The sequence below is a fragment of the Zonotrichia leucophrys genome, chromosome 8, assembly GCF_028769735.1.
Source record: "Zonotrichia leucophrys gambelii isolate GWCS_2022_RI chromosome 8, RI_Zleu_2.0, whole genome shotgun sequence".
NCBI classification, from domain to species: domain Eukaryota; kingdom Metazoa; phylum Chordata; class Aves; order Passeriformes; family Passerellidae; genus Zonotrichia; species Zonotrichia leucophrys.
In genome coordinates this window covers 26,122,237-26,149,064 of record NC_088178.1, presented here as the reverse complement: position 1 = coordinate 26,149,064, position 26,828 = coordinate 26,122,237, and the positions used below count along the sequence as shown (strand labels likewise).

Here is a 26,828-nt window from a genome sequence, read left to right as displayed (position 1 = left end):
GAGCTGCCGGCAGGGTCCGGGGGCTCGCTGGGCCCAGGACCGACCCCATTCCCTCAGCCCAGGGCAGGGCTGCCCCGCGGGCCCCGCCGCTCGCTCCGGCCCCCAGGCTCCCCCGGCTGCGCTTGGGCCCCTCGGGCTCTGCCGTGACCGCGCCGGCCGTGCCGCACCGGCGCTGCCCACGGACAGCAGCCCTCATCACCGGCGGCACCGCCGGCAGCGGCAGCGCCGGGCCTGGTATGCTGTGCCGGGCTGCCCACCCCCGGCAGGCCGTGAGACACCGCCAGGTCCCGCCGCCGGTCCCCGCCCTGATCCCGACCGCCGTCTCGGTCCCCATCTCCATCCCTATCTCGGGTCCTAACCCTGGTCCACATCCTCGTCCCAGTCCCCAACCCCCGGTCCCGATCCACATCGTCGTCCCGGTTCCCATCTCCGCTCCCGTTCCCGTTCCCATCCCAGTCTCCGTCCCGGTGCCCATCCCCATCCCGGTCCCGGTCCCCATCCCGGTCCCCATCCTCATCCTCGTTCTCATCTCCGTCCCCGGTCCCCGTCCCCGTCCCGGTCCCGGTCCCGGTCCCCTCGCAACGCCGCCCGCCTCACGCGCCCCCTCGGCCACGCCCCCTTCCCACGCCGGTCCATTCATCCCCATCCTCCCCGGTCACGTGACGCGGGCCCGGCGGGCGCTCCCCTACCGCGGCTTCGCCGCCGCTTCCGGGCCGGGCCGTGGGCGGGGCTGAGGCGGGGCCGGGGCGCGCGCGGGGGGCGGGGCCGGGGCGGGGCGGCCGCCGCGGCGGCGGCGGCGGGAGGGGAGCGGCGCTCCCGGCAACATGGCGGCGCGCGGGGCGGGCAGCGCCTGAGCCCGGCGCCTCTCGGTCCGCGGGGCTTCCCCCCGGCCCCGGCCTCCTCTTCTTCCTTCTCCTCCTCCTCCTCCTCCCTTCTCCTCCTCGTCCTACCCCTGCCCTGCCCCGCTCCCCGGCGCGGCCATGGAGAGCGAGGAGGAGCAGCACATGACCACGCTGCTCTGCATGGGCTTCTCGGACGCGGCCGCCATCCGCAAGGCCCTGCGCCTGGCCAAGAACGACATCAACGAGGCCGTGGCGCTGCTCACCAACGAGCGGCCCGGCCTCCACTACGGCGGCTATGAGCCCATGGAGAGCGGACAGGGCCCGCCGGGCGGACACGGCTCCCCCGCCGGCGGGCAGGGCCCCCGCGGCGGCGACGGGGACGGCGGAGGCGGCGGGGGCGGCTTCGACCCGCCGCCCGCCTACCACGAAGTGGTAGAGACCGAGGTGAGCTGCGGGCGGGCGCTCCCAGGGCGGTGGGAGCCCCCCGGGGGTCGGCCCGGGCGTGGGGCTGGCGGGAGGTGCCCGGTACCCTCCGCCACTCCCGCGGCCCGGGGCTCCTCACGGCCCCGCATTCCGCCCGCCCGGGCGCTCCCCAGCCCGTTCCCTGCCATCGCTGCAAGGTGAAGCGCACCCAGGGTTTTCCTTGGCATTCCAGGAATGTGTGGCTACCGTAGGGCTCTGCTTTTCGCTCCCCCTCTTGTGCCTTCTTGCATAATTCCGGTGACTAAGGGCTGTCTATTTTTTTTAAAGTGTTTGCACAATGTGAAGGAAAGCGCAGGGTGGGTATGGCTTTACGTACAGTTTTATTTGGGTAAGCTGAGCGTAAGTTCTGAAATAGGAACCCAGTGAGGTCAAATATTTTTTCAGAACAGAGCTTTAACTCATGACTTAGGGCTGTGATGTAGATAGAAGTGCTGGAGACTGTCAACCTTTTCCAGGTTCTCTCCTTCCTCCTTGTTTTCCTTTCTGTCTTCCATCCTCTTCCAGAACTCTGCACCCTTCAGCCAGCAGATACACTCAGGGTGCTCTCCTTGCTGTCTGGAACAATCTTGTAGTGCTCTCCTTTAAATCTTCTCTTCCTGGTCTGCTCATTTCACAGTGTGCTCATAAGAAAAGTGCTAATTAGTAGCGTCCAGACTGTGGGACTCCTGGAGGTGAGAACAGCAGAAAGCCCCTCTGTGTGATACCCAAGGGCCACCTTGCACAGCCTCTGTCCCAAGAACTGCTCAAGAGCAGATGCTTAAGCTCGTGAATAAAACCAGGGAACCTCGTGTACCCTCTCAGCTTCCAGTGATGAGTATCCTGAGGGTTTTGTGTGCCAGAAAAGTGCTCCCTTTCTGTGCATGCATGTGTATGTGTCCATAAATAAATTCGTGAGGAATCCACGGGCGTATCTGGTGCGTAACTACACTTGCACAGATCATCCGTATCCGTAGCCTCGGCACGCTGACGTCCAGCCCTGCGGAATAAAGATAGGTGATCCTGCTCCCTGAATTAACTGGGTTAGGTCCTGAGCTGCTCTAAGCTGCTGATGTGTGCTTGTGGAGTAAGGTGATCCCTGGCATGGCACGTGTGCCGTGCAGAAACGGAGCTGCTCCTCGACTTCCCTGGCTGAAGCGCCAGGGAACCGCTTTCCAACCTTCCCTGTGGAGGATTGAGGGTGAACGAGAGTTCTCGTTGGCATTTGGGTTGGATGTGGTTAGAGCTGGGACAGCCTGGCTTGTCAGTGTGACATTTCAAGTGAAGCTGTCAGTGTAAACTTCAGAGCAGTGCTTTTTTTCCCGCTCTTGTTCCCGTTACAAACGGCACTTTGACAACTCTCAGAGGATTCTCCCGCCCCCCATTATTTCATCCTGTATTTCTGATTAAATTTACTTATGCTTTATAATAGTTTCCTATGCTACTCACCTTCTTGTTTGCTCTGACTTGTGTTCTTTTTAACCCACAGGAGGGAAGTCAAAACATTTCATTGTAGGTAAATCACTGCACAGAGCAGGCATTTCAGAAGGATTGAGGTGTCTTGCTGCATGAAATTTTATATAAATTCATGCCTCAGTTTAGTAATTGGATTCATTTGCAGATGAGCATCTGTCAACTCCTGCACATGTATGCAAAACAGTATTTTTGTAATAAAAGAGTTACATCTATAAAAGTCCTGAGACTGGAATTGTTGCCTGTGCATATTTGTCTAACACTGCAGTACAATTTAACAGCTCTTGACATACATTTTATGAAAGGGGGAAAGTGATATATCATCAGTTCTTGGGGTTTTTTATTTCGTCAGCTGTAATCTAGCATTACATTTAATAAGATACAGCTATTCTTTAAGTGGTTAATCAGTAATTAATCAGGTTAATCAGTAGTTTTCCATTCAGCAGAAGCTTATGGCATATGAAGCTGTAGAGAAAGCCATTGCAGAAGCAGCTATATTATTCATTGTAGTCATACACATTATGGTGAAACATATTGTACCCCATGCTGTCTTGTGGTAATTCAGATGTTATTTCTGGTTTTCTTCCTCTCAGTATCATCTCTCTTTCTAACAGCTCTTCAAGTGTGTATTCTTCCTTCTCTTCATAATGCCAGTTTTAACTTTTATTCAGTGGGGAGGAAGTGGTGTGTTAGATTTTTGGATTTTATATATCAGCAATAGGAGATAAAGAGAGGATAAATCACAGGAGAAGAATTCTTAGAAATTTTTCCCCAAGTAAAATGTTCCAATCTAATGCTTCATGAACAAAAGTTAGGATTAGATTTATAATTTAAAAATAACAAGATTGCTTCAGTCATTCTTCAAAACGTGTATAACAGGTCTGTACTTTGAATTTATGTGCTTTTTTTGGCTGAGCACACTTTAGCATGCATATAAGAATAGGTCTATGAATGATTAAACACTTTACATTTTCCCTAATCAGTAATGAATCCATTATGTTTGCATATGCTTATTTGGTCTCTATTACATAATGTTAGAATCTGTTCAGCATTCATGTGGATCAAAGAAAGGCTTGTCTAGTGGTTTTCTTTGAGAGGAGCACAGCAACCAGATACATATCATACTAGTTAAAACACGTTTTCTTTAGATAGGGTTTTAAAAATCAGTGTGACTCTTTTTTCAGTGGTCCAGGCTGCTGGTCTTCAGGGCTGTCTGAAAGTGTTGAAGAAGCCTAAATTTGGAGTAACTGGCCCAGAAGCAAGATATCTGCTGTGAGCTGGCCCAACATGTGCCCTGTGTTTTCTTTCTGTATGAGGCTTGAGTGAAGGTGTGCATAAATTTCAATTTCATGAGGTTAAAAACCTTTGTTTCAGCAGGCTGGTGTTTCCCAATTGCTTCAGTTTTGGGTTAATAGCTGTGGTGTGTCTTTGGCATTGATGCTGGTAACATGACCACACTTATCTCATCAAAAGGAAAAGGCCAGACAAACTTGGGGGCTTCAGTTCATTTGTGCAGTCTTCCTAAAACCACGGGAAGTTCACCTTGAGGTTTACAGCTGCTTGGAAGTTTTGCCCTTTGTAGCAGCAAACCACACTTGATAGACTGAGGTCACCTGCTTTTCCAAGAGGCAACTTGGTGTGTTTGACATAACTTCTGTGTTTATGTCTGTTGACAGAAGCAAATCTTGCAGTTTGGCAGGAATGTGGGGTTTCTGTGTTTATTCCTCAGGCAGCATGCAGATTGTCACGGTGTGATTCTGTGCCGAGGGAGGCGGGTGAAGGATGCTGTGCTCATCTCTTCATCTGACTGACAGATAAGCTGCTTTATCAACTGCTGCTAAATCCTTATAATTTAAGACAAGACTATAAATGAGTGTGATGACAACGTCTGTCAGTGTGTCCATGAATTGCCACAAGTGCCACAATTGCTGGCTTCCATGAGTTTGAGAGGAATGGGGTGGAGAAGAGCAGGCTAAACAAATGTGAGGATTGAAATTGTGGGCAGGGACAGGTGAAAATATTAAACATACACCAATGGTTTGTATAACCTTCACTAAAACAACCTTAATTTGCTTTTAAAACAGCTTCTGAGAGCCATTACTATGACCTTTTAGCTAAATTGTGATGAACAGATTATATTACCCCCTGGCTATTCCTGTCCCCTTCAGCATGTGCTCTTGTGATTTATGTTTTTTTAGTTGAACTGGATCAAAAGCTCATACATGCCAGATTTTACTAGGTAAGGTTTATAATAAAACTTGTCCAAGGTTGCTTTTAAGGTGCTGTTTGGCTGCAAGAGAAGAGATTTTGTGAAAAAAACAGGCCAGCAACCGTAGTGAGTGCCAGTGCCAGGAACATTCTCACTAGTCATGCTGCAGAACTGTGGTGTTCAAACCCTACCTCTCCTCATTATTAAAGCTCAGGACTGAAAGCAGTTCTGCCACAGATGTGCTTTAGCTTTTAATGTGTAAAATGAGGATAATGGGGTGTGCTTTATTAAGGAGAACCATGGACGTTAGGCTTGTGAAGTTCTTTGATCTTTGAATGGAAAGAGCTGTATTTATTTAAAGACAAAGAAGGTATTTAGCCTTCAAGCAAATGAGATGGATTTCACGCTACAATTCTGCACATTTAAAGTCAGTCTTCTCTCTTGTAAGTAGTCTTGAGCTTTGCAAAAGTGAGTATTTCTTGCATTCTCATGTGGAAGTTTTACAGAGTGGCTTGTCTTCGAATTGGCCTTGTAAAACAATTAAGCAATCAAATAAAGCTCTGTGGTGGATTCTGGCATCGAGTCCCTGGCTGGATGCCATCAGAATGTCAAGTGGAATTAGTATTTTAGCACTCCTGGTTTTCAGCATCACTGTTTTCAAAAATGAGTGGCCCTGGTGTGGAACCTCTTTCTATATTCTGATTCCATTAACACTTCCTTGAAAGCATTTGAAAGAAAACACTCTGAGTTTCATTCTTGATATAACACAGACTAATAGGAGATGCTATGTGAAATTAGGGAAGTAGGGGTGATACTGAGAGATGCAGCTGGTTAATTTTAAATGTAAGCTTTGTTTTGAATAACTCACAAAGTCATTATCATGTAATGTGATCGTTAGAGTAATTGCTGGATTGAGAGGAGCACTCTGTAATTACTGGTTCATTGGTGAAGGTGATGCCTGCAGGGTCAGTGAAGGTGGGAGACAGCTCTGTACAGCCAAATTCTCAGCTGGGCAGGAAGTGTTTCTGGTATAATGTCCTCTGGAAGCATTTTTTGGTCATCTTCCCAGTTTACAGTGCTATTCTGTGGCAGCTGTTTAATAAGGAAGTGAAATACTGAGGAAGAATGAGAATAAAAACAAATTAGCCAGTGTTAGAAGTTAATTCCAGCAAATCATTTGGATTGCTTTTGGATTAAGGAACAGTAGCTCTTTGTATGAGGAGGGCAAAGAGGAAGTGCCTGTTTCTTTTGTAAGCTTTTATTTTGAAAAAAACACGTATTTGTGCTGCTGTAGGAGCAGCCTTTGGTATATATGTTTCAGGGGCCAAATTAAAAATTAATTTTAAAAGCCAATCTTCCCAGTGTTTCTTGCCACTTGATCTTCCTGCCACTAGTTTACAACAGTTCTGGCTTTTCAAGAACGATCTTGAGAGGCATTTAAAGATTTTATTTTTTTTTATCAGTTAGTCACAATTTTGGCATTAGACACAGTAAAAATCATCTGCTTTGTCGGTTCTGGTTTCTGTCTCACTATACATCAGTAGAACAGAAGTATAGATGGGTGTTTAGTAGCATTATTGAATTAATTTTCCTTCCCAGAGCCTGACCTTTGGTCACTAAAATGTTGCAGTAAATACTTTATGTGGTGGTTCTGCAGCACTTCTCTATTAATTCCTGGTGTTTTGGCAAATGGAGATACAAGCATTGACTTAATTTTAAGTACTGAAATGTTAAGCGCTTGTGATTCATTGTTTTATTGTTTAAAAGCACGATGTTTATCTGATATCACACTAAGTTATTCTGAGTTATTTGGAACAAGCATGAGGTTTTGTGCTTATGAAAACTCAAGGGTTGGGAGGGATAATGGTGTTGACTCCGACTCTGGCTGTTTGTAGTTACACAAATGGAGTAAGTTGTTAAATACATCCACAGACAATAGTGAAAACACATGGAAGATGAGAGTTTTCCTTGCTTCCTTATGAATGGCATTCCTAACAGTGCTTTCCATGACCTCTCCCTCACCTACAACTTATCAGACTTCGAAATACGTTGCCAAAAGTGGTTGTAGTGAATCTCTGCCTCAGATTTCACTGAATGCTGTGGTAATGGCAACATAAAAGGGCAAAGAAGCTCCTTGTATTTTTGAAGTTAAATGGAGGTTTTAATTCAAGTGCTATTTTTACACAGCCTCGGTTGTTTTGTTTTGCTGTGATGCTCAGGACTGTGTTTATCTTTGAACAAGCAGGCAAGTACATCAGGGAGTATTGCCTGGTAACATCACACCATCACCCTGGAAATCAGGGAGAGAGTACAAGCCATGTTTTCAGAAACTCTGAGTTAATTCTCAGCTTTGCTGTATTTTTTTTTTTAATTTATATCTTGTTCTTATTCCCAGACTTACACAGTTCTTGGTTGTGAGAGATGGGGGGCAGAGGGAAGGTGGAGCCATAGGGTTTTTCTGGTTATAATTTGTTATAATCCTTTACAGCTACTAAGGGTTTAGACTAAACCTTAAGGATTATAACAAATTATATATATCCATGCATCCTTGATGGTGTCCTAGTGCAACTCTCAGTTAAGGTCAGTGTCTGAAACCTTCTGTGAGAAAGTTCACTAAATAAATTGGATTTTTCTTAGGACATCTCTATGATGGAATGAGAGTCCAGATCAACTTCAGTTAGGTAGAGTCTGTAAAATGGGATTTCTTTTCCTTTAGTAGTAGACTGGTATCATCCTCTTATATTGGCATGACAAAATACTGGTATTTTTTTCTTGAGACAAGACTGTATTTGTTTGTGTAAAGTAGTCCATAGTAGAAATTTCAAGAGCTTCCTTTCTGTGAAAAAAGAACAAAACAAAACATCTGTGTGTCTCACCAACAAGCTTATGTTCTCCTAGCAAAACATAAACAACAATAAACATTCCTGTCTGTTGCTGCACTTAAAATTTTTGCATCCCAATATGTTTCTCTGGATGAAAATTCAAGGATTTAAGAGATGCTGTATCTCTTAAAACAGTTTAAAACTGTGACAATACTTTGCAAGTAAATGTCTGTTTGTCAGTAAAACATTCAGGAAATCACAGTGGGTTTTCTTATTGCCAGACAAGAAACATAACATGGAAATTCCATACATGACACCATTTTTTGAGTCTTACTAATACTGACGTATTCACAAGAGGATTCCAAGCTTGCTCTTAGCAGTGTGGGTCCAGTGGGTTCAATCTGAGTGCAGGAACAGGCAGCTCCAATTTTTGTTCCCACATCTGCCTCTTAACAAGAGACAAAAGTTCTTTAACCATCTGAAATACCAGTTTATAAAAAGCAAATAGGTTACACATATGAAAATGTAACAATTTTTTTAGACATTCAGGACCTTGTTCTTAGTGTTTATGTGTAAGTGTAAGGTGGTAGCTTCAAGGTATTTGAAAGGCTTTGAATTCTTACACTTGTGTTTGAGTTCTAGGTAACAGAATATCCCCCTTTTAGGAGTTAATTAACAGAAAGAAAGGTTTGACATCCAGGTGTGAAACTAAAAACCGCTTTAATCAATAGTCTGGCAGGTGGAGGGACTGTCAGGTCATGACTTCAGGACTCATAGCTTCTCCCACAAATTGATGGGCACAGTACATCAGAGCAGAGAAATGCTCTGTTTTTATGGGTATTTGATGTATTTCTCTCACCTTGCCTCCACCTGAGCACTGCAGTGCTCTGCAAACGCTTGTGAGTGGTACAGCAGTGCTGTGCAGAGGGGAGCATCCCTGCTGACACTTGGCAGCTGGAAAAGCTGTACCATTGGAAAATTGATTTCTTTATATATCTATGTCTGTGATTAAAATCTGAAGGTGGACTTAAAATTTTTGGCTGCTAGTTCTGGCTTTATGCATTTTTTTCATTACTGCTTTTCAGAGCAGTTAAACTTTGTCCTGTTTGTAGGTACATAGTAACAAGGTTTTGTGGTTGTTTTCTGTTTAACAATTCAATGAAACTTCAAAAATCTCGGGTTTTGGCTATAAAACTATGGTTATTTTGTGAAAATGACTTATTAGAGAGGCATGAGATGGAGGTAGCTGCTTGATCTGCTGGTGTCTTAGAAAGTGTGATCCTGTTGCTTGTTGAAAGAAACAAGACTTTGGGGTTTTGTTTCCTAAGTTATACTGGATTCACGAGCACATAATGTGACTTGGTTATGGTGATAATAGATTCTGTTGGTAGCCTCTTATCTAAATCAAATTAACTAATTTAAATTATGATTTGACTGTAATTTCATTACTAAGGCTGCCAAATAGAATCAAAACAAGTCTTAAACTCATTGTTATTTTATGTAAAGAGACTGGTATGAGAACTGTCAGTGGCTTTAGTTAAACACTGTTTGATGAGTTAATTAGCTGAATACTGCATGAGTACATTTTGAAGCTTTAAACTGTGACCTTTTGGCAATTAAAGTTAAATCATATTTCAGTTTTTGTGCTAATCTTTGTTCTTTGTTACTCTTGAGTGGAAGGTTTTATGCTACAGATTTAAGCAATGCTTTATTGATCAGATGTTGAACAATTTTTGTTTATTCAGCCTTGCAAGCAAATCTGGGAGGTGCCAGGTCCCCAGAGAGGGAATCTTGAATCAGTGCTTGAGCCTGTTCCTGTGAGGGTATTTCTCCTGGGAGCCTGTGTGTGTGTTTAGTCATAACTGCATTTTCACACCTTGAAAATAAGCCAGAAGAGCCAAGACTGTTAGAACGAGGGGATCTTCAGGGCTTTTGTGCAATAGGATATACTCAGAAGGCATGGAAAACTGTGTTAAAGGTTTGTCAGCAGAAGTTTGTTGGTGTCACTATTTCAGCTGCAGAAATAGCCACAGATTTATGATGTGCACTATGACTTCCTACTGCAGAAAAGAGTGATTGTAATGGCCTTTTAGACAGTTTATCTTTGACCCATTGGTTACCAGGAGTAGGGCTGGGGGCTTTTCTTGCTCTTTGCTATTTTATGGAAGAACATCTGTACAAATCCTTACCATGCTGGGGACCAGTCCAGTGCTAAGTCTGTTCAGCCAGAATTGCAGAGTCCTGATACAGATCATCATCAAATGGCAGACACCATTCTGAAGTCACCTGTTTGAGGGGAGGGAGCTACCTCTCTATATATGTTTATTTAGAAACAAGTAAACAAACCCCACATAATTCCCCAAAGCCAAGATTGAGAAAATCACTTTTTGGATGGCTGTCATGGCCTTGTATCTATTTACTTTTGCATGTACCATAATTTTTGTTCAAAATCTTTGTCAGTAGAGTTTGCAGTGACAGTTCCTGAGCTCCTCAGTTACAGAGCATTAATTGTGGTGTTCAGGGCTGTGTTACATTTGTGAGTGTCAGCAGAGAAGTGAATTCCGCAGGCTGTGTTGGAGTGTGAGATCTGTGTGCAGATCTCCAGCCAGCATAAGATGATGCAAGAACTGAGCTGATGTTTCACCTTGCTGCAGCAGCTGCTGCTAATAAATCTCTCACTTTAAAGAGCAGTGCCAAAATCAATTTAAAAATTGGATGGGTGAACAGTTTGGGCTTTTTCATGTGCAGAAAGACACTAATTATGAAAGAGCAGCAGTAAGTCTTTAAAGAGACTGTTTCTTGTCGTGGATTTGTTTAAGAAACACAGCTCAGTCTGCACTAATATAATGTGAACATATCTGTAATGTCCCAGAAATGCAGAGTGTTCAGTTTATTAATGGTTTGGAGGGGAATTTGGGTTTTAAACTGCCTGGGTGTGTGTTTGAGACTGTCACAGGTTTCACAGTCGCTGTGGAGCTATGTGGATGTGATGTGTTCTAAAATTAATACATGAACTTGATACTTTCTGCACATGGTTTTAGTAGCAGCAGAGCACTGTCAAGCAAGAAGCCTCATTGCCTCTAATTCCTGGAAAGTGCCAAAAGCATGTTCCTTCAATGCAAACAGCTCCCATTACTATAGGGCAGTATTCCAAATACCACGCTCATTTTTTGTGTAAAACCCTCTTTTCACTGCACTGTTGGTAGACTCAATCTAGCAATAGTCCAGATGTGTTCTAAGCATAATTTAGGATAATGTGGGAGCTGAATGCACAGTGAAGAACATGTATTATTTCACTTTCTGTGTGAATTTCTGTGTCACGGACCCTGGCAATCACTTGTGTGGAAACAGGCAACTAATGAGCAGCATTGCTGGGATGCAGATGGGAAAGCAGAACAAGAAGTGGAGTTTTTCATCTATAGTTGAAGGGGTCTGCATTGCTGTTCTGCACCTCTTTAGATGCCAGTTGCTGTCGCAGCGTTTATTTAATGGTGATGCTTTCCTCCAGGGAATGAAGCAACTGTTGCTCTGTTTCTGTAACATTTGTTGAAATGTTGCTTTCCTTGGCTACAAGTGGAGGCTGAGCTGTAGTCCTTGAACACCCAGCAATTGGGTTTTGAAGTTATACTCAGTCTGCTTTTTTTATACTAAAAGTTCATTCCTGCTCTGTTACTGTGAGCACTTTCTTTGTAACTGCACACTTGTTTTCTGTAGGAAATGGTTTTGTTTTCTGCATGAGTGTTCTTTACAGAAGCTGTATAATTAATAGTTTAATTTCTAAAAAACGCTTCTAGATAATTTCAGTGTCTTTTCATGCAGACCTTCAAACAACCCTCCTCCAAAACCTGAAGTATTTAAACAGGGTGTGATTCGCTAGATGGGAATTACATCAGGCATCCATAATCAGTGCTGGATCAGGTGACCACAGTTTCTGAAGCTGATATTCAGGTCTGCTAAAGTACAACCTCCCATAAAGACAAACTGGGCACAAAGTGTTTAGTAGGGGGTTACAGAAAGGCAGCACTTTATTTCCCAGGCACCAATATGTGGTTTTTTCTGAGCAGTGTTCTGCTCCTATAAATTGTCCTGCTGCTCTGCAGAACGTTAGCAAGTCCAGCCCACGTGCTGTCCGTGAACTTTAAAGGTTAAGCTCTGCACAATTGCTGTTCCCTTGGCTTAATAGTTTTGAACCATTATGAAAGTGAATGACACATTTACTTTTTAAAAACAGGTCTAATCCTACAAATAGCAAATGCAGTGAGAGAGCTGGAAGCACACTTGTGTGCATACATTGATTTTGTTCTTGGTATACCATCTCCTTCAGAGTTCAGTTCTTTTGGTTTATTCCTTTCTAGTTGTTCCACTCACTTTCCTGACACTGTCTGGTTTTTACTGTGGAATGTTTCCTGCTTGTCCTTCCTCCCTCCATGTCCCTGGCTTCTTTCTCAGTGGGATCTTGTTACCATCACTTGTTTTCCACTGTCTCTGGCAGTGGCTCCTGCTCGCTGCCAGGCCTGACCCAGACATTCTGTCCTTTCTCCTGCTGGCTTTGCCTGCTCTTGTGGAGGCAGGGAAAGGTAGTCCATGTGAACTCTTTGACACATTGGGTACCTGGCATCTATGGCAGGTTAAAAAATAAACAAAAGAAAATAAATGAATAACTTGTCTACTCTTTCTTTGGCACTGCTGGGGCAGTTACCTCATATGGCACTTGGAGGAGAGCAGGGGGTAATTCTGTGTCCTGGACACAGAAATAGCTGCTCTTCAGTGCCCCTAGCAAGGAAACCTGTAAAGCTTAGCTGCAGTCACCTGCTTGCCTTTTCCCTCTTACCTTCCAGAATATTTGCCAGTAACTCATTATGACTTCAGGAGAACGATAATTACATTACCTTGTTGGACAACTATATTTCTTGTTTTTCATTAGGTTATTAGTTAGTAAAATAAAAGCTTGATGTACTGAAACAGTATCCTGTATTTCTAGTGTGATGGGGTGAAATGGATTTCCCTAAGAGTAAACTATTCCCATATTCTACAGGAGTTGTTGAACAGAGGATTAATGTGCAGATCTATTTTTGCAGATCAAAATTTGTACTTTACAGTCTCCAGGGACTGGAAGTACTTATCACCTGGCTCTAGGATCTGATATGCTATGGAACAAGATTTGCTGCTTAAATTGGCAATTAGTTAGCAATTAGTTATGTAAACATGGTACTTATCACCTCCATGAAATACTCCAGGTATGTAATCCCTTCAATTCAAATTGAAATATTCAATTCTACTTTGAAAAACGCAAGGAGCCTCAGGGTTGAGAATTTGACATGCTTGTTACAACCACAGCTGCCTTTTCTAAACCCTTTAATGTGTTTAGGAAACTGGTTCCCTTGAACTTTATTTTTTTCACCTGCAGAAAAATGATGAAAATGGGAATTGCTCTGGTGAAGGGATTGAATTTCCAACAACCAACTTGTATGAGCTGGAGAGCAGAGTTTTGACAGATCACTGGTCCATACCCTACAAGAGGGAGGAGTCTCTAGGCAAGTGCCTAATTGCATCCACCTACCTGGCCAGACTGGGTAAGTTCCCTTTCACAATTGCACAGATTATCTGTTCAGAGGGTGTCACAGACAAAATGTTGGGCAGTTGTGTCTTTCACTTTAATCTTGCTGCTGTTTTCTTGCACCCTGCACAACAATCACATCTCTGGGAAAGTGTTTAACAGTGAACTGTTCTACCCAATGCTGTAAAAACATCATTGATCTCTTTTCTTTCTCTCTAAAGTAATCTGTTTGCTTAATTTTTTTTCAAAAAGTGGCACACATGTTTCTTTATGTTCTAATAATTGTGGGAATTACATCTTTTCAGAACTAAATTACTCTTTTTTTTTCCTTGTGCTGGGTATTTTCCATTCATAAAAGCAAGCTGTCATCTCAGTCCCTGCTGTACCATTCTTGTATAAGTGGTTGCTTTTCACTTTGTATGAGTGAAGTGCTTATATTGCATTACATCTGAATTTGACTCTTCTTATTCAGTACTTTGGCTGGGGTTAAGAGTGTTAGGGAGGCACCACACCCAACAACTGGTGTATAATGAGAGTACAAGATAGATTTTCAGCCATGCCTGATGGCAGACTAAAGGAATGTTGTAATCTCTTGGAAGAATAGAAGTTGTTAAGTGGTTCTGGTTTTTGCTTCTCTGTTTGCAATCTGTGTTAAAAGGCTGTGCTTTAATTTGGTTTTGGAGGGAGGCTGTGAAGCATCAGTAATGTATGAATTGTAAACTCTATGGTGCTAATAATGCTTGAAAAACCTGTAAAAGGTATTGGGAAATTAATTCTTAGTTCTGAAAGGCAGGTTCTCTCAAGTCATGCTTTTTGTGGCTTAAAAAGCACACTAGTTATGAAGGAGCAGTAGCACTTTTATTACTGCTAATTTGGGTTGGTGTTCCTTCAAATTTGCCACAAGGTCTCTGAGGTCATCTTAAAAAGTGATTTTTTTAAAGTACTGTTAAAAAGAACTCTCTTTTCTGTAAAGGTCTTTCTGATTCTGATGAGAATTGCAAGAGGTTTATGGACAGATGCATGCCTGAAGCATTTAAAAAGGTAAGTAGGTACAGCAGGCCAATTCAGTGTTTCTCTGTGTTGTTCATGGTGGAAATAGTCTTTTGTAATCCAAAAATTAAAACTACTGAATGGGTTCTTAGATTAAAATCACACTCAAAATATTTTCCTAGATTAAAATCATAGAAATTTAAATTTAAATCATACAGGGTTCCAATTCTGTAACTCTGGCCAACTTTAGCACTTAGCTTTTTTTCTTTTTTTCTTTTTCTTAAATGAAGAGCCCTATAGTAATTACCAGAGCCCAAAGAGAGGTTTGTTCTCAATGCCCTGTGTTTCTCTGGGCTGTTTTGAATTTGCCTTATATAGTTCCCCAAACTAATTGACTTGCCACTATTCCATGCACTTTAGGTACTGTGTGTATTTCCTGCCCAGTATTTAGTCCATATGTATAAAAAAGCACACATACCCTTTAAAAAGTTACTTGGTCCTAGTGTTAAAATACTGAGAATATAACTTCATTTAAGGAAGGCAGAAATTTAAGGGAAAAGTTCTTTTTCCATATTATTATCAGAGTACTAATCTTACATACAGTAGTTTAACATCACTTGATGTTTTTTGCATATGAAATAAACAATGTAGATTGTTCCTCCAAAAGGATAATCTGTAGAAATCTAAGTTCAGGATGTGCTGAATTACAATTTGCTGAAATATTTACAAGAAACTCTATTAATGTTACAAAAAGTGATTGTATTTAAGGTATTAATTTTATCTGCTTCTGTTCAGACACAGCAGAAATTAAATGAATTTGCAGATGGCAGCCAGGTGTCCTTTATAAACAACCATGAAACCAGATTTAAAGAACATGTTTCAGTAGGTGGGAGCAGCATTAAATACCTCTTTCTCCTGCTGCATGTGCTTTGTTTTCCAATAGAAGCTGCTCAAAAAGTGCGAATTGGTAAATGGTTACCTCAGCTGAATCAGTGCAGCTTTATGGCTGCCTGTTTCAAGATTTAATAGTTGTGTGTTCAATCTGCAGACAGATTCATTTCATAGTGGTTGTTCTTTGCAAAGGTTACAATCTCTCCTAGTGCATGCAAATGGAAAATGCTTAGATAGATTTTATTTTCTGTCATAATCTGTGATTTAAGGTGTTCTTCTGCAAAATTACAAATTGAGTTAACTCTTAAGCCATTAGTGCAGAAAGAACATCTGACAAACACACCAGATAGTGACGAGTGCATTCCAAGGAAACATTTATTCTGAAAAAAGAGTCACAGGAGTTGATAAATTTGTCCTTGTTTTTGATTGTGCTCCAAATTTTTAAAAACTGCCTTTTTTTTCCTTGTTAGCTGTTGACGTCCAGTGCTGTTCACAAGTGGGGAACCGAAATCCATGAAGGAATCTACAACATGCTCATGCTGCTGGTGGACCTGGTTGCAGAGAGAGTAAAACAAGATCCCATCCCCGTGGGCCTGCTTGGTGTGCTTACAATGGTATTTGACCCTCTGATACAGTTTTAATATCTGGGTATTTGGCATTTTGTAGTTATGCAGCTGATGTTTTTTCCAGCTGTTTAGGTTGTAGTTCATTGTCTTAAAATCTGCAGCCATTGTTTGCTGCAGGTATTTTACATCCAGTATGCAATTCACAGGAGTAGGTGCTGTTCAAAACTTCTGAAAACCAGCAGTTTAAAAAAAATATATCACTTTTTTGTCATTTTGCTCTTTGTTTTTTAAAACTGATGCTTTGAGTTCAGTTCTCTGTTTTATGGACCTCTGGCTCATGGGGTTATTGGATATATAAAGGCTTCAAAATGCTTTATATGTTGAGAACTGAGAGGTGGGAGCAGGGGGCTTGTATCCAGCTTTATTTTTTGCTAGATCTTTAACTGTCAGCCAGGAGAATGCTCGGCTAAAACAATTATCAAGATAAGTTTTGAAAGTGGCATAAGGCACCTGTTCATTGCCATGGGCTTTTCTTTGAAGGCATTCAATCCCGACAATGAATATCATTTCAAGAACAGAATGAAGGTGTGCCAGAGAAACTGGGCAGAAGTCTTTGGGGAGGGCAACATGCATGCTGTCTCACCCATATCCACTTTTCAGAAGGTAAGCATGGCCATGCCCTAAAAACTAATTTTAGGGTGGATGTCTTTGTCTCAGATAAGATTATTTGTTTAGTAGGTATTTGTAAGACAAAGTTTAAATATGTCACCACGAATTACTGCAAATAGATGTGGAGTGTGTGTTTGTCTGTAGACATTAATTTGTGCTCTCAAGTTGTTCCAATTCTCTGTTAGAGGCTGCATTTAGAAATGGGTGAACTTTCATGTCTAAAGTAGCACAACAATCTGTGTTTTGCTTTAGACATGAAGCACACAACGGGTGGGTCTGTGTATTTAAGGACTGACATCTGTTTGGTTGTTGAATGTGAAATGACCAGGATAACTCCAAGTGTCTAGTTCTGGTAGAGAATTCAGGCTTTTCTGACAGCCAAGGATAAAATATCTTCAACTCAAACACACTGGCAAGGAGGCAGTTTTTGAGGTTTGCACTATCTTGTCACAGTTGTTCCAGATGGGTGGGACAAAACAGCATCATGGAGTTGATTTCCCCTTCAGGAAACAAGTTTGTGGCCGTAGAAAGAAAATTCTACATCTGCTGCTTTGGGGAAGTAATGTTCCACACTGCTACAGTGCTATAAATACAGTTGCTTGTGAGTCAGCAGCCACAATGTGATCTGTTGCCACAGCACATGGGCAGTGATGTCAGGCAGAGTCCAAAACAGGATGATGCTCATGAGAACCAACCAGAGCTCCAGCTACACTTAATACAGGAGCTGTTACAAACACTGCTTTATTTGTGTAATAGTGCATCCATTTGAGGCGTGGGTTGATGTGCTGAACGTGTGTCCAAATGTCTGTTTCAGAAGACAAATGTTTAGCATTGATGTTGCAGCTGCTAATTTGTTCCTATTCTTATTGTTCAAGGAGCCTCATGGGTGGCTGGTGGATCTGGTAAACAGGGTAGGTAAATGTAAACCAGAATTGTTGTTTGTCACTTGAATTCATTGGTCTTCAGGGGTAATTTCTTCTCCCTCCTCACCTTCCCCTTGTTTTTTCACTCATCACTTTTCTGACAACCACAAAAAAAAATAGGGTGATATTTTAATCCTGCCTTGTAAAATGTAGCTTGTTGAGTTGCTGCCTTCTCCCCTGAGCACTTTTACCCCAATGTGGTATCTATGACTAGAGGAATTTGAGAGCCCAGCTGAGGCTGCAGTCAAAGGTTCCCCAAGGCAAAACTGCCAGTCCAGTCAGCTGTTGCTCTGTGTGGTCTACCTTTCTTCCCTCTGTCCATTTTTACTCAGGACAGAGTTTCTAGCTTGATGCTTACCCTGGTATCATGAATAGTTGCATTGCATTCCCCAGTGTGTCCCTGCATTCCCATGAAAATATAAAGCTTTGTTTGGATAGGATGTTCCATGGTAAAGGACGCTTGTTGGCATCTCAGGAACTGTCAGTGGAATATTTTCTATAATCTTATTTAAAAGATAAAATACTGTAATTCACTGTGTAACACTGATTATTTTATTTCAGTTTGCGGAGTTGGGTGGATTTTCAGCAATTCAGTCCAAACTCAATTCTGAAGATATTGAACTTGGGGTAAGTCCATCTTCTGTCATGAGACTTCTCCCTTTCCATTTTCCCTTTCATGTAGAACCAGCAGTGTCCCTTTTGGCAGTGCTTTTACCTTTTCTTTGGTACCAGAGCAGCACTCCCACAGAGCCCTGGAGAAGTGCTGTCAGGCTGGAGGTCAGGTGAGGTTGTACATAAGAATTCTGACAGAAGAGCAATTAAGACTTCACAGAGGAGAGGAGAAATTAGTGTACCTTGCTGCTAGCATTCAGCCTTCTGGTTAGACATCAATCAAAGTACTTTTGTTGTATGCTCACCAGTATGTCCCTGGTTTTCTGTTTACTGCACCCATAGCTGCATTTAGCTGAAAGCAAATTGACTTCTGTCATTTATTATAGAAATCACTGTTAAGGAAAAAATCCTTAGGAAGACAGACAGTGTCTAATCCTAAACAACTTTTCAAGAGCAGTGTCTTAAAACTGACTGGTTCAACGGAGCTAAGCTATTTTTGGTGATGAAGTCTAACTTGGTTAGTTTTAGCTTCCTAACCTATATTCAGGAGACTTCCAATTCTTTCAAGCTTTGGAGAATGAGGAGGCTAAAGGAAAACTATGTCATCTGGAACCTTGTCCCCCAGTATAAAATCAGTCTGCTTCCAGTGACATGCCACTTGGAGGGAATTCAACTTCTTTTCTTGGGGTATTGATATTTTCTGCTTTGTATTGAGATAGATTCATATGTCAGCTTGACAGAAGAATAAGGAAAACCTTGATATACATGCCAGTTCTGTAATAGAAACTTTGACTTGACTTTGTTTAATGATTAATAATTGCCTGTTTAGGAAGGAAATCTGGGTCAGCGTCATTAATCTGGGCCTTGGATTGCGTTGCTGCACACTCAGTTCCACAATTCTTGATCCAGTGTGAAAAGAAACTGATTTTGGTCTTATTTATTGGCAAACAAATGCTTTTATACATTTAATTTCTTGACGATAGATACCACTTTAAAATCATGCATTGAAGAGATCTTGACATGTATATGACACATTTACAAAAGCTTTCTCCCACGTATTGCTTTGGGAAAGAAATTTGCCATATGGCTTTAACCTTAAATTTTGCATTCACACTTTTGATTGCTGTAGAGAGCAAGCAAAATGTGATATGTTCCTTTCCGTCTGTTTATTTCTGTGACTGAAACAGGATCTGTCAGAGAACACTGAACAGAGTGATGAGAGGACCAAGATTAGAGAAAACTGGGAAGGCATTTTTTATTTCAGACAAAAATATGTAACACATACTGTATGCCATATATAATACATAGCACATACTCTACTGCGTGCCATAGAGTAAATCTTTCTGAAACCATGTGTTGTTGTAAAGGACTTGCACACCAAAAACAATCATAGCAAGTGACTGGAAATACATAATATAAATTATACTTGTTCACCTTTATTTGCCTTTTAATCTATATTACTATGAAAAGATTCCTTAAATATGCACCTAAATACTTGCTGTCTTTTTTTCAGGCAATCTCTGCATTAGTTCAGCCATTTGGAGTTTGTGCAGAGTATCTTAACTCTTCTGTAGTACAGGTAAAATGTCTTTGTTATGACTTGGCTTGTAAGAGGACTGAAAATTAATTTCCAACTGTGTTGGTGTGAATCTGGTGACTAATTTGAAAAGCCTTCAAACCTCACGTTGCAGAAAGTACAAGAACCATTTTGAGCACGCTGAGGTGATGAGTAAAGGGCTCAGACAATGTTCAGATTAATTTTCCAAGCAATTATCTGTAGTCATGTATCTACATCTGCAGCAGTGAGGGGCTTTACCACTGCTATTAGTAAGCAGTAGAAGCCATGTGGGGAAAGAATCCAGCCTGAAGGATGAACTTTGCTTTCAGTTTAACTCTCTGGCTGAGATGAAGGACGTGGATAGGAGAGTTTACACTGCAAAAATTGTGGTACAGGAAAAAAATTCACCAGGATCTCTTTGTATGTGCAAGTGTACTCCAGGCTTCACTCCTGCCCTCACCACCAAAAACTGTTGATTCAAGTGACTGAAAGACTTTATTTGAAGAGGATGTAGTTTAGAAACCCCTGGGAGTAAGAGAGGCACATGCAGCTAATATCTGATGTGTTTTTACAGGTCAATTGGTCTATCTGTATTTGCAGACCTGCATTACAATGGTCTGAAATGGGTTCTTACTCTAATTGCTTTTTATTTTCCTGGACACAGCTACCAGGATAGCTTTATCTTTGTTGTAGGTGTTGCTTTATCTCTAAGGCAGTGGTGAGCTTTCAGCTAAGTATTTCCTTTTGCTGCAGTCACGTCTTTCAAGTAATGCAATTGATTTCAGGAAGCATTAAAATGATTGTCGTGCCTTTTCTCACGTTCTTTAGCCCATGCTGGATCCAGTCATTCATAAAATGATTAAATATGTACAGAATGTAGAAGAGAAGGACTTGAAAGACAAGGTAATGTTTTACATATTAAATATTTAGGAAGAACTTCCTGCGTGTCTTGGAAATGCTGTCAATGTAAATTAGAACAATAGCTTTCTTCTCACTGGCAGGAATACAGCTTGTTCTGAATTCTGACTGAATGACATAGTGAAAATGCATTTATCCAATTCCATTCAATACCCTTTTCAGCAAATATCCGGTTTATGACCCTTTCTTAAATATTTTTCTGCTGTTGCTATCAAATTTTTGGTTTTGTTGGTCCCCTTGTGCAGCAGCTTCTCTGACTCAAAGATATTTACGGACTTGCAGTCTGTTAAATTCATATTACTGTTGCAATAGCTGTTTGCTTCTGAGAATTTGGTAGTAAAGTGTCTGTAACTTGTGGCTACTTCCTGCATTACCCTGAATTTGACATTCAGTTCCATTAAATTGTGTTGGCTTTTTACTTAGTTATAAATAGTTAATTTTAAACAAGAAAGTATTCATAGATTGTTGGACCAAAGGAGAGCAATTTACCAAATCTAAACCTTTAACAAGAGGTTTAATTATCTTAAAATTTCTACTGTACAAGCAATGCTTTCATATGTAGCAGGTACTGTGTTTTGATTAACCAGTCTGTTTGGTCACTAAACTTACTCTTTGCGAGTTACTGACATCCATAGCAGAATAGCAAAAGTACCAATGGCTCTGTTTGTCCCTTTTTTGTTGTTTTGTTTCAAACAGAGGCTGGTGAGTATCCCTGAGCTCCTGTCTGGGATCAAACTGCTGTGTATGCGCTTCCAGCCTGACCTGGTCACGGCGGTCGATGACTTGCGGCTGGACATTCTGCTGCGCATGTTGAAATCCCCCCACTTCAGTGCAAAAATGAATTCCCTCAAAGAGGTAGGTTGGCTTTTTGTCTGGCTCTGTGTGTGCACATGAGCATGGGTTTCGGTAGGATGAGTTGTTAATAAGCCACTGAAACCACAGCCTTAAGTAGAGATGGTGCAATATCTCCTTGCAAGTTGTGTTGCCTTAGCAAAAGCTCGGTTCAAAATAAACACCAAAACAAGTTAATGTAACAGGAGTTGTTTATAGCATTAGTAGCCACTGCAAGGCTTCCCAGTTAGACACAGTTTGAGAAGTGCACTATTGTAAGAAATGCAATTTTAGATTTAATTATAAGCAGTGGTCTATGCTATTCATTGAATATTCACTCTGGGATAATGCTGAGCATCCTGAAATATATCCCATTTTTTTTCTTTCACTGAGAGGAAACAGAAAAGAAACCAAATGGGACTTACAACCTATGTTGATGTTTCAGTCCACTCGTATCATGTCATTGCACTACATAATTGTAGCATTTATATTGTATTTTTTATTACAGTTGTATGTGAACACTGTAGCATTTCAGAGTCCATCTTTGCTGCTTTTTTCCTTCTCTGTTTATGAGAATATTGAGATGTTAAACCTCATTGCTGTTTGGTTCTTAATCATAAATGCTGTGTATCCGTGGTGAATTTATAAAAGTGCAGCTTTTGAAGATTTTAGCAGAAATGTGCTTTTTCTCCCTCAAGTGAGGAGCCTGTATCAGTTCAGTATTGGATAAAAAGTAGGACACTGATTTGAGTGTAACAAGCAGAAGCCTGAGATAACCTACTTCTGGCATATCTGTAGAAAGATACCTGGCAGCACAGGCCAGCTTTTCTGTGTCAGACTGAGAATAAGATTCTGCTGCATCAGAGACTGATGACATGGTGTTTCTGGTTAGGAATTTGCCTTTAAACAACTTATTAAAAAACAAAAATGAAAAGTTAAAAAGCCAACACCATGCAAAAAACAACCCAAAAAATCCCAAACACCTTCTGTACTCAAAATATTGCAGGATTCACACTTAAGCTTCATCATGAGCCTTTTTGAATAGATTTCATTCTCTGTGTGTGTGATGCAGGTGGGAATTTTTTGTTAAAATCTTACATTTTGCAATTTTTAGGTAACAAAATTAATAGAAGACAGCACTGTGTCCAAGTCAGTGAAGAATGCAATAGACACAGACCGACTGCTGAATTGGCTCGTGGAGAATTCGGTCCTGTCAATTGCTCTGGAAGGTAAAAACTCTCCCAAAGCCTTTTGGTACATGCTTTAAATGACTTAAATTTTAAAATCTCATCTCTCCCTTTCAATACACTTTAATGAGCATTATTAACCAGAATTCAAGGGTTTTGTTGTCTCCAAAATAAAGTAAAATCCTGCAAATTGTGTAACTATCATCTTGTCCTCTGTTTGACATCTGTGCAGATGTCTTCTGCTGTACTTGGGGTTTTTTACTCAAAGTTTTTCTATGGTTAGCCTCTAAAAAAGACAGAAAAGAGGTGTTTTTCTCCTCAAGTAGTAACATTCTGTAGGAGAACTATCAGATGTATGAAGCAAAACAAAATAAAAATGGAAACAGCCTTGTTCTTTTTCTTTGTACTGAGACTTATCTGTAACAGTAAAGAAAGACCTTCCAAATGAAGATAGCTTTGTTCTCTCTTCTAAAATAATTAGTTCTTTTCTATAAAATTAATGTATTTAATATTGTTTGAAATGCATTTATTGAGTTGCCTTTCTTTGTTTCACAGGTAATATAGACCAAGCACAATACTGTGATCGTATAAAGGGAATTATTGAACTGCTGGGCAGCAAATTATCTTTAGATGAGCTCACTAAAATATGGAAAATTCAGGTAAGCAGTCAAGGCTAGGCAGGTGCTTTTAGACTACCTTATAAACAAACATTCAAATTAAGGAATTTTTAAAAATTATCTACACATCTCTATTGCAATGTGGAGCTGTTGAGATTTTAGCAGTATAATTAATGCAAAGATTTCCTTCTACTTCTTCCTTTACCATGTAAAATCTATTATTCTGGAAATTTCTTGTATCACAGCTGCTGAATCCTGTGATGAAGTTCAGTTCTTTGCAACAAGTGTTAAGGAACTGCAAAAGTATTTGACTTGGCATAAAGAGGTTGTCAGCCTGAAACAGGTGACAGGAATATTTGTCTAGACCAAACTAAGATATTAATGTTTGTGGCTGGAGGTATGGATTTAAAGTCAGAGTGTGACTTTAAAGAGAGTGGGTTCCATTCTCATTTACCTTCCTGTACAGACATATAATTGACTGACAGGTCATCTTTTGGCCTTCACTTTAAGGATATTCAATTTATTTCTGTGTGGGGAAGGTGGTTTGAGTGTTTATGTAAGTGACACATGGAAACTTTGACAAGAAACTTATCTTCCACTGCAGGAAATGGTTTTCTTCTCTGTGCAAATGTTGATATTTTAGACTAAACTCATTGAACACTGTCAGGTCTGCAGTTTGTGTGGCATGGTAGCAAGCCTTTAGTGCTTAGCAAAGTTGAAATGTGATTCTAGCTCCCTCACTTTTATTCTTTAATAAAAAGCAATACTTCCTCCCCCTCTCTGGCTGTTGTTACCATGGTGCTCCCATGCGTGTGGGAGGAGATTTTGTATTGCTCATTTTTGAGTAAAGCCTGGAAGAGTTTCAAAGATTCAACACCTCACACGTGAACCTCACCAAGCAATAGAAAAGGTGATGTTTGTACTGCTGCCACTGCAGCAGCTTAAAGCTGCTGTAATGATGGCAGACTTGTAGTTTCCTGCTTTAGAAATAATTCCAAAGACTTCTCAGCCAGGGAAATGAGGAGCACAGACAGTTTACTCTGAACTTGTGTTTCTACCATGTCAAAAGCTGCTATTCTCACTCATTAGTGTGAATAATGCTAGGATAATGCTTACATGAAGGTTTTTCTCTGGTTTGTTTGGGTTGAACACCTACCTTGTGTTCTCTTCCTTTTCAGTCGGGACAATCTTCCACTGTGATTGAGAACATACACACCATTATTGCTGCAGCTGCTGTGAAATTTAGCTCTGACCAGCTCAATCATTTATTTGTTCTAATCCAAAAGGTAAGTTTTCACATGAATTTAAATTCCTTAGAAAGAGAATTGATGAGATGTGCTTGTGCATCCAGCCTACTGAAAGGCAGATACCTTGAATACATTTGTATTTTCTATATAAATGTAACATTTGCTATTAAAAAACACTTAACTTTTATGTTAACCCAGAAACCTTATCTGCTACTGTTTTGCTAATTGACTTGGATTTTAAGCACATTAGATAGCCAGTCCTAAGGGACTTAAAGTGAGATTTTATTATTATATTTAATCCCTAATGGTATTTAAAAAAGAGTTGAGCAAATTAGTGCTGTAACTCCCAGCAACAGAAATAAGGAAATACTTACAGTGGAAACATACTTGTTTGTATTTTGATTTTCCTGCAGTAAAGCAATTGTGGATTGTATTTTTGTGTACACTTGAGATGTAACACCTGATAAGATGCTCTAACATTGATTTCTCTGCTGTGCAGAGCTGGGAGACAGAGAGTGACCGAGTGAGGCAGAAGTTGCTGAGCCTCATTGGGCGCATCGGTCGAGAAGCGCGAGTGGAAACAACCACTGGCAAGGCAAGGGGATGGTTTTCCTTTGATTTGTTAAATGTAGAGTAGCCTCTGTACTCCCTAGGTCCTGACTATCCTGGCCCTTCTTCCTGCAGGTTCTGGAGGTACTTTGGGAGCTGGCTCATCTTCCAACGTTGCCGTGTAGTCTTATCCAGCAGGCCTTGGAGGAACACCTGACAATCCTCAGTGATGCTTATGCAGTGAAAGAGGCAATCAAAAGGAGCTACATCATCAAATGCATAGAGGATATCAAGAGGGTTGGTTTATTATTTTATCTTTTCCAAAATGAAATCTTATCTAGCCTCGATGTTGCCCTTTTCTTTCAAGATGCACAAATTGTGTGTCCCATCTGTAAGTTCTTACCTTGGGGAGTCCTCGAGAGGGGTAGGCTTTGTGTGAGCCACTTTGTTGATCATGAGACTCATAGTAAGTCTCTTGCCTTTGTTTTAAGCAAATTTTCAGCACAAGGAGTGATCAGTTTATGGGAAACTACCAGGATGGGCCCAAGGTTAGAATTTGCAAATGGAACCACTGTAAAGGTATGTCAGTATTTTAACTGTCCCTTTCATGTGAAAGCCTAGATTAGTTTATTTTGAGTAAAGCATGTGTTCTGGCATGACCATTAAGTCTCAAAATACAAATCAATATTTCAATTGTAGTAGTTTTGTATTTTAGTTAAATATTTAACTCTTTTCCTGTAACATAAAGAAGCCATTCCCAAAGCTGCCTGTGCTGTTTCCTGGCAGCAGCAGAGATGTGCATGGCTTAAAAGACTGCATATATTCTCTCCTGCACTGTTCACATAGCAGGCAGTTTTTCTTCAGGCCTGCAGGAATGCTCTTGTCTTCTTTTTTCAGCTTGAAGTATGCTGTAAATAAAGGAAAAGGCTTGTACTTTAATGTTCATTTCTTTAATGATAAATTAGGTTTTGTCTGTGTTGCAGCATCTGTAGGGGATTTTAGATGTTTAGGAGGTATAGTATGTTGGTTCTTGATATTGATCACACTTCTGTGTGTGTTCATGAATATGAATTTCAAATCTTGGGTTCTCAATATCTGAAAGTTGTACGTTTTTTTTTTCTTTTGGATCTTCTCTTATGCTTTCTTAATCTTATTCCTTTTAATTATATTCTGGCAAGGGCTTTTACATAGGTGCTGCAGTGGGAAACATTAACAAAAGCTGTGATTGTAAACTAGAAGGGATTGGGGTAAGCATACAGCAGATTTCTAAAATACACGGTGTTCTTATTTCCCTTTATTAGGGAAACGAAGTGATAAACTGGGAGGGAACATAATGTCAGGGCAGCTTTCTCAAATTTGTGAGGGAGTCTTCAGTGGAGAGCTCTGTTATGGTTAGGTTCCTTCAGCCTCTCTGAGTATGTAGGTGGTATTTGGGTGTTGTCAGTGTTTAAACCAGACATCACTTCTCTGAACAAGCAACCTCAGTGCTGGTCTGTGTGGTCAAACTTTACAGAAAATGAAGCCTCCCAGAAAAGTGATGAGCAGTTCTAAAAATGAGGTAGGAGGGTTATTCTTTGTAGGATCTCTTTCAAAATACAGCTTAAGTATCCTTTGCTTCCTATCAGGGAGCTGCTTGCAGCACCAATCAGAAATTTCTTGTCTCTTAAGCCTCAGTAGTATTTGAAATGCTTTCTTCTATTGCTCTTCCTTTAGCAGTGACACCATTTGGCTGGATTTGCCCTTTTATGCCCTTTTAGACCTGTTTAATCTCCCATAATTGAGGAAGGTGGTGGTTATCATCTCTCCCTGGTGCAACTGAGCTCTTTTTGGTTACTTAATTTGCATGATCTCTAGCAAGGAGCTGGCACTTTGGGCTTAATAATAGGGATAGCAAAATGGCATATGTGT

At 41.1% G+C, this 26,828-nt stretch overlaps 1 protein-coding gene across 2 annotated transcripts in view; it reads left to right on the top strand.

Annotated features, from left to right (window-relative positions):
• Positions 1–808: 808 nt before the first annotated feature.
• Positions 809–26,828, top strand: part of USP24 (ubiquitin specific peptidase 24) — a 61,479-nt gene continuing 35,459 nt past the window's right edge. For both annotated transcript variants that reach the window (XM_064719459.1, XM_064719458.1), the window contains exons 1-15: positions 809–1,286; positions 13,213–13,378; positions 14,336–14,403; positions 15,714–15,857; positions 16,350–16,472; positions 17,354–17,389; positions 17,963–18,028; positions 19,527–19,592; positions 20,400–20,474; positions 21,186–21,344; positions 22,435–22,549; positions 23,063–23,166; positions 24,303–24,410; positions 24,871–24,966; positions 25,056–25,217. In XM_064719459.1, the coding sequence (XP_064575529.1) occupies positions 981–1,286; positions 13,213–13,378; positions 14,336–14,403; positions 15,714–15,857; positions 16,350–16,472; positions 17,354–17,389; positions 17,963–18,028; positions 19,527–19,592; positions 20,400–20,474; positions 21,186–21,344; positions 22,435–22,549; positions 23,063–23,166; positions 24,303–24,410; positions 24,871–24,966; positions 25,056–25,217 (1,794 nt within the window). In that variant the 5' untranslated portion in view covers positions 809–980. The remainder of the gene's footprint in view (positions 1,287–13,212; positions 13,379–14,335; positions 14,404–15,713; positions 15,858–16,349; positions 16,473–17,353; positions 17,390–17,962; positions 18,029–19,526; positions 19,593–20,399; positions 20,475–21,185; positions 21,345–22,434; positions 22,550–23,062; positions 23,167–24,302; positions 24,411–24,870; positions 24,967–25,055; positions 25,218–26,828) is intronic.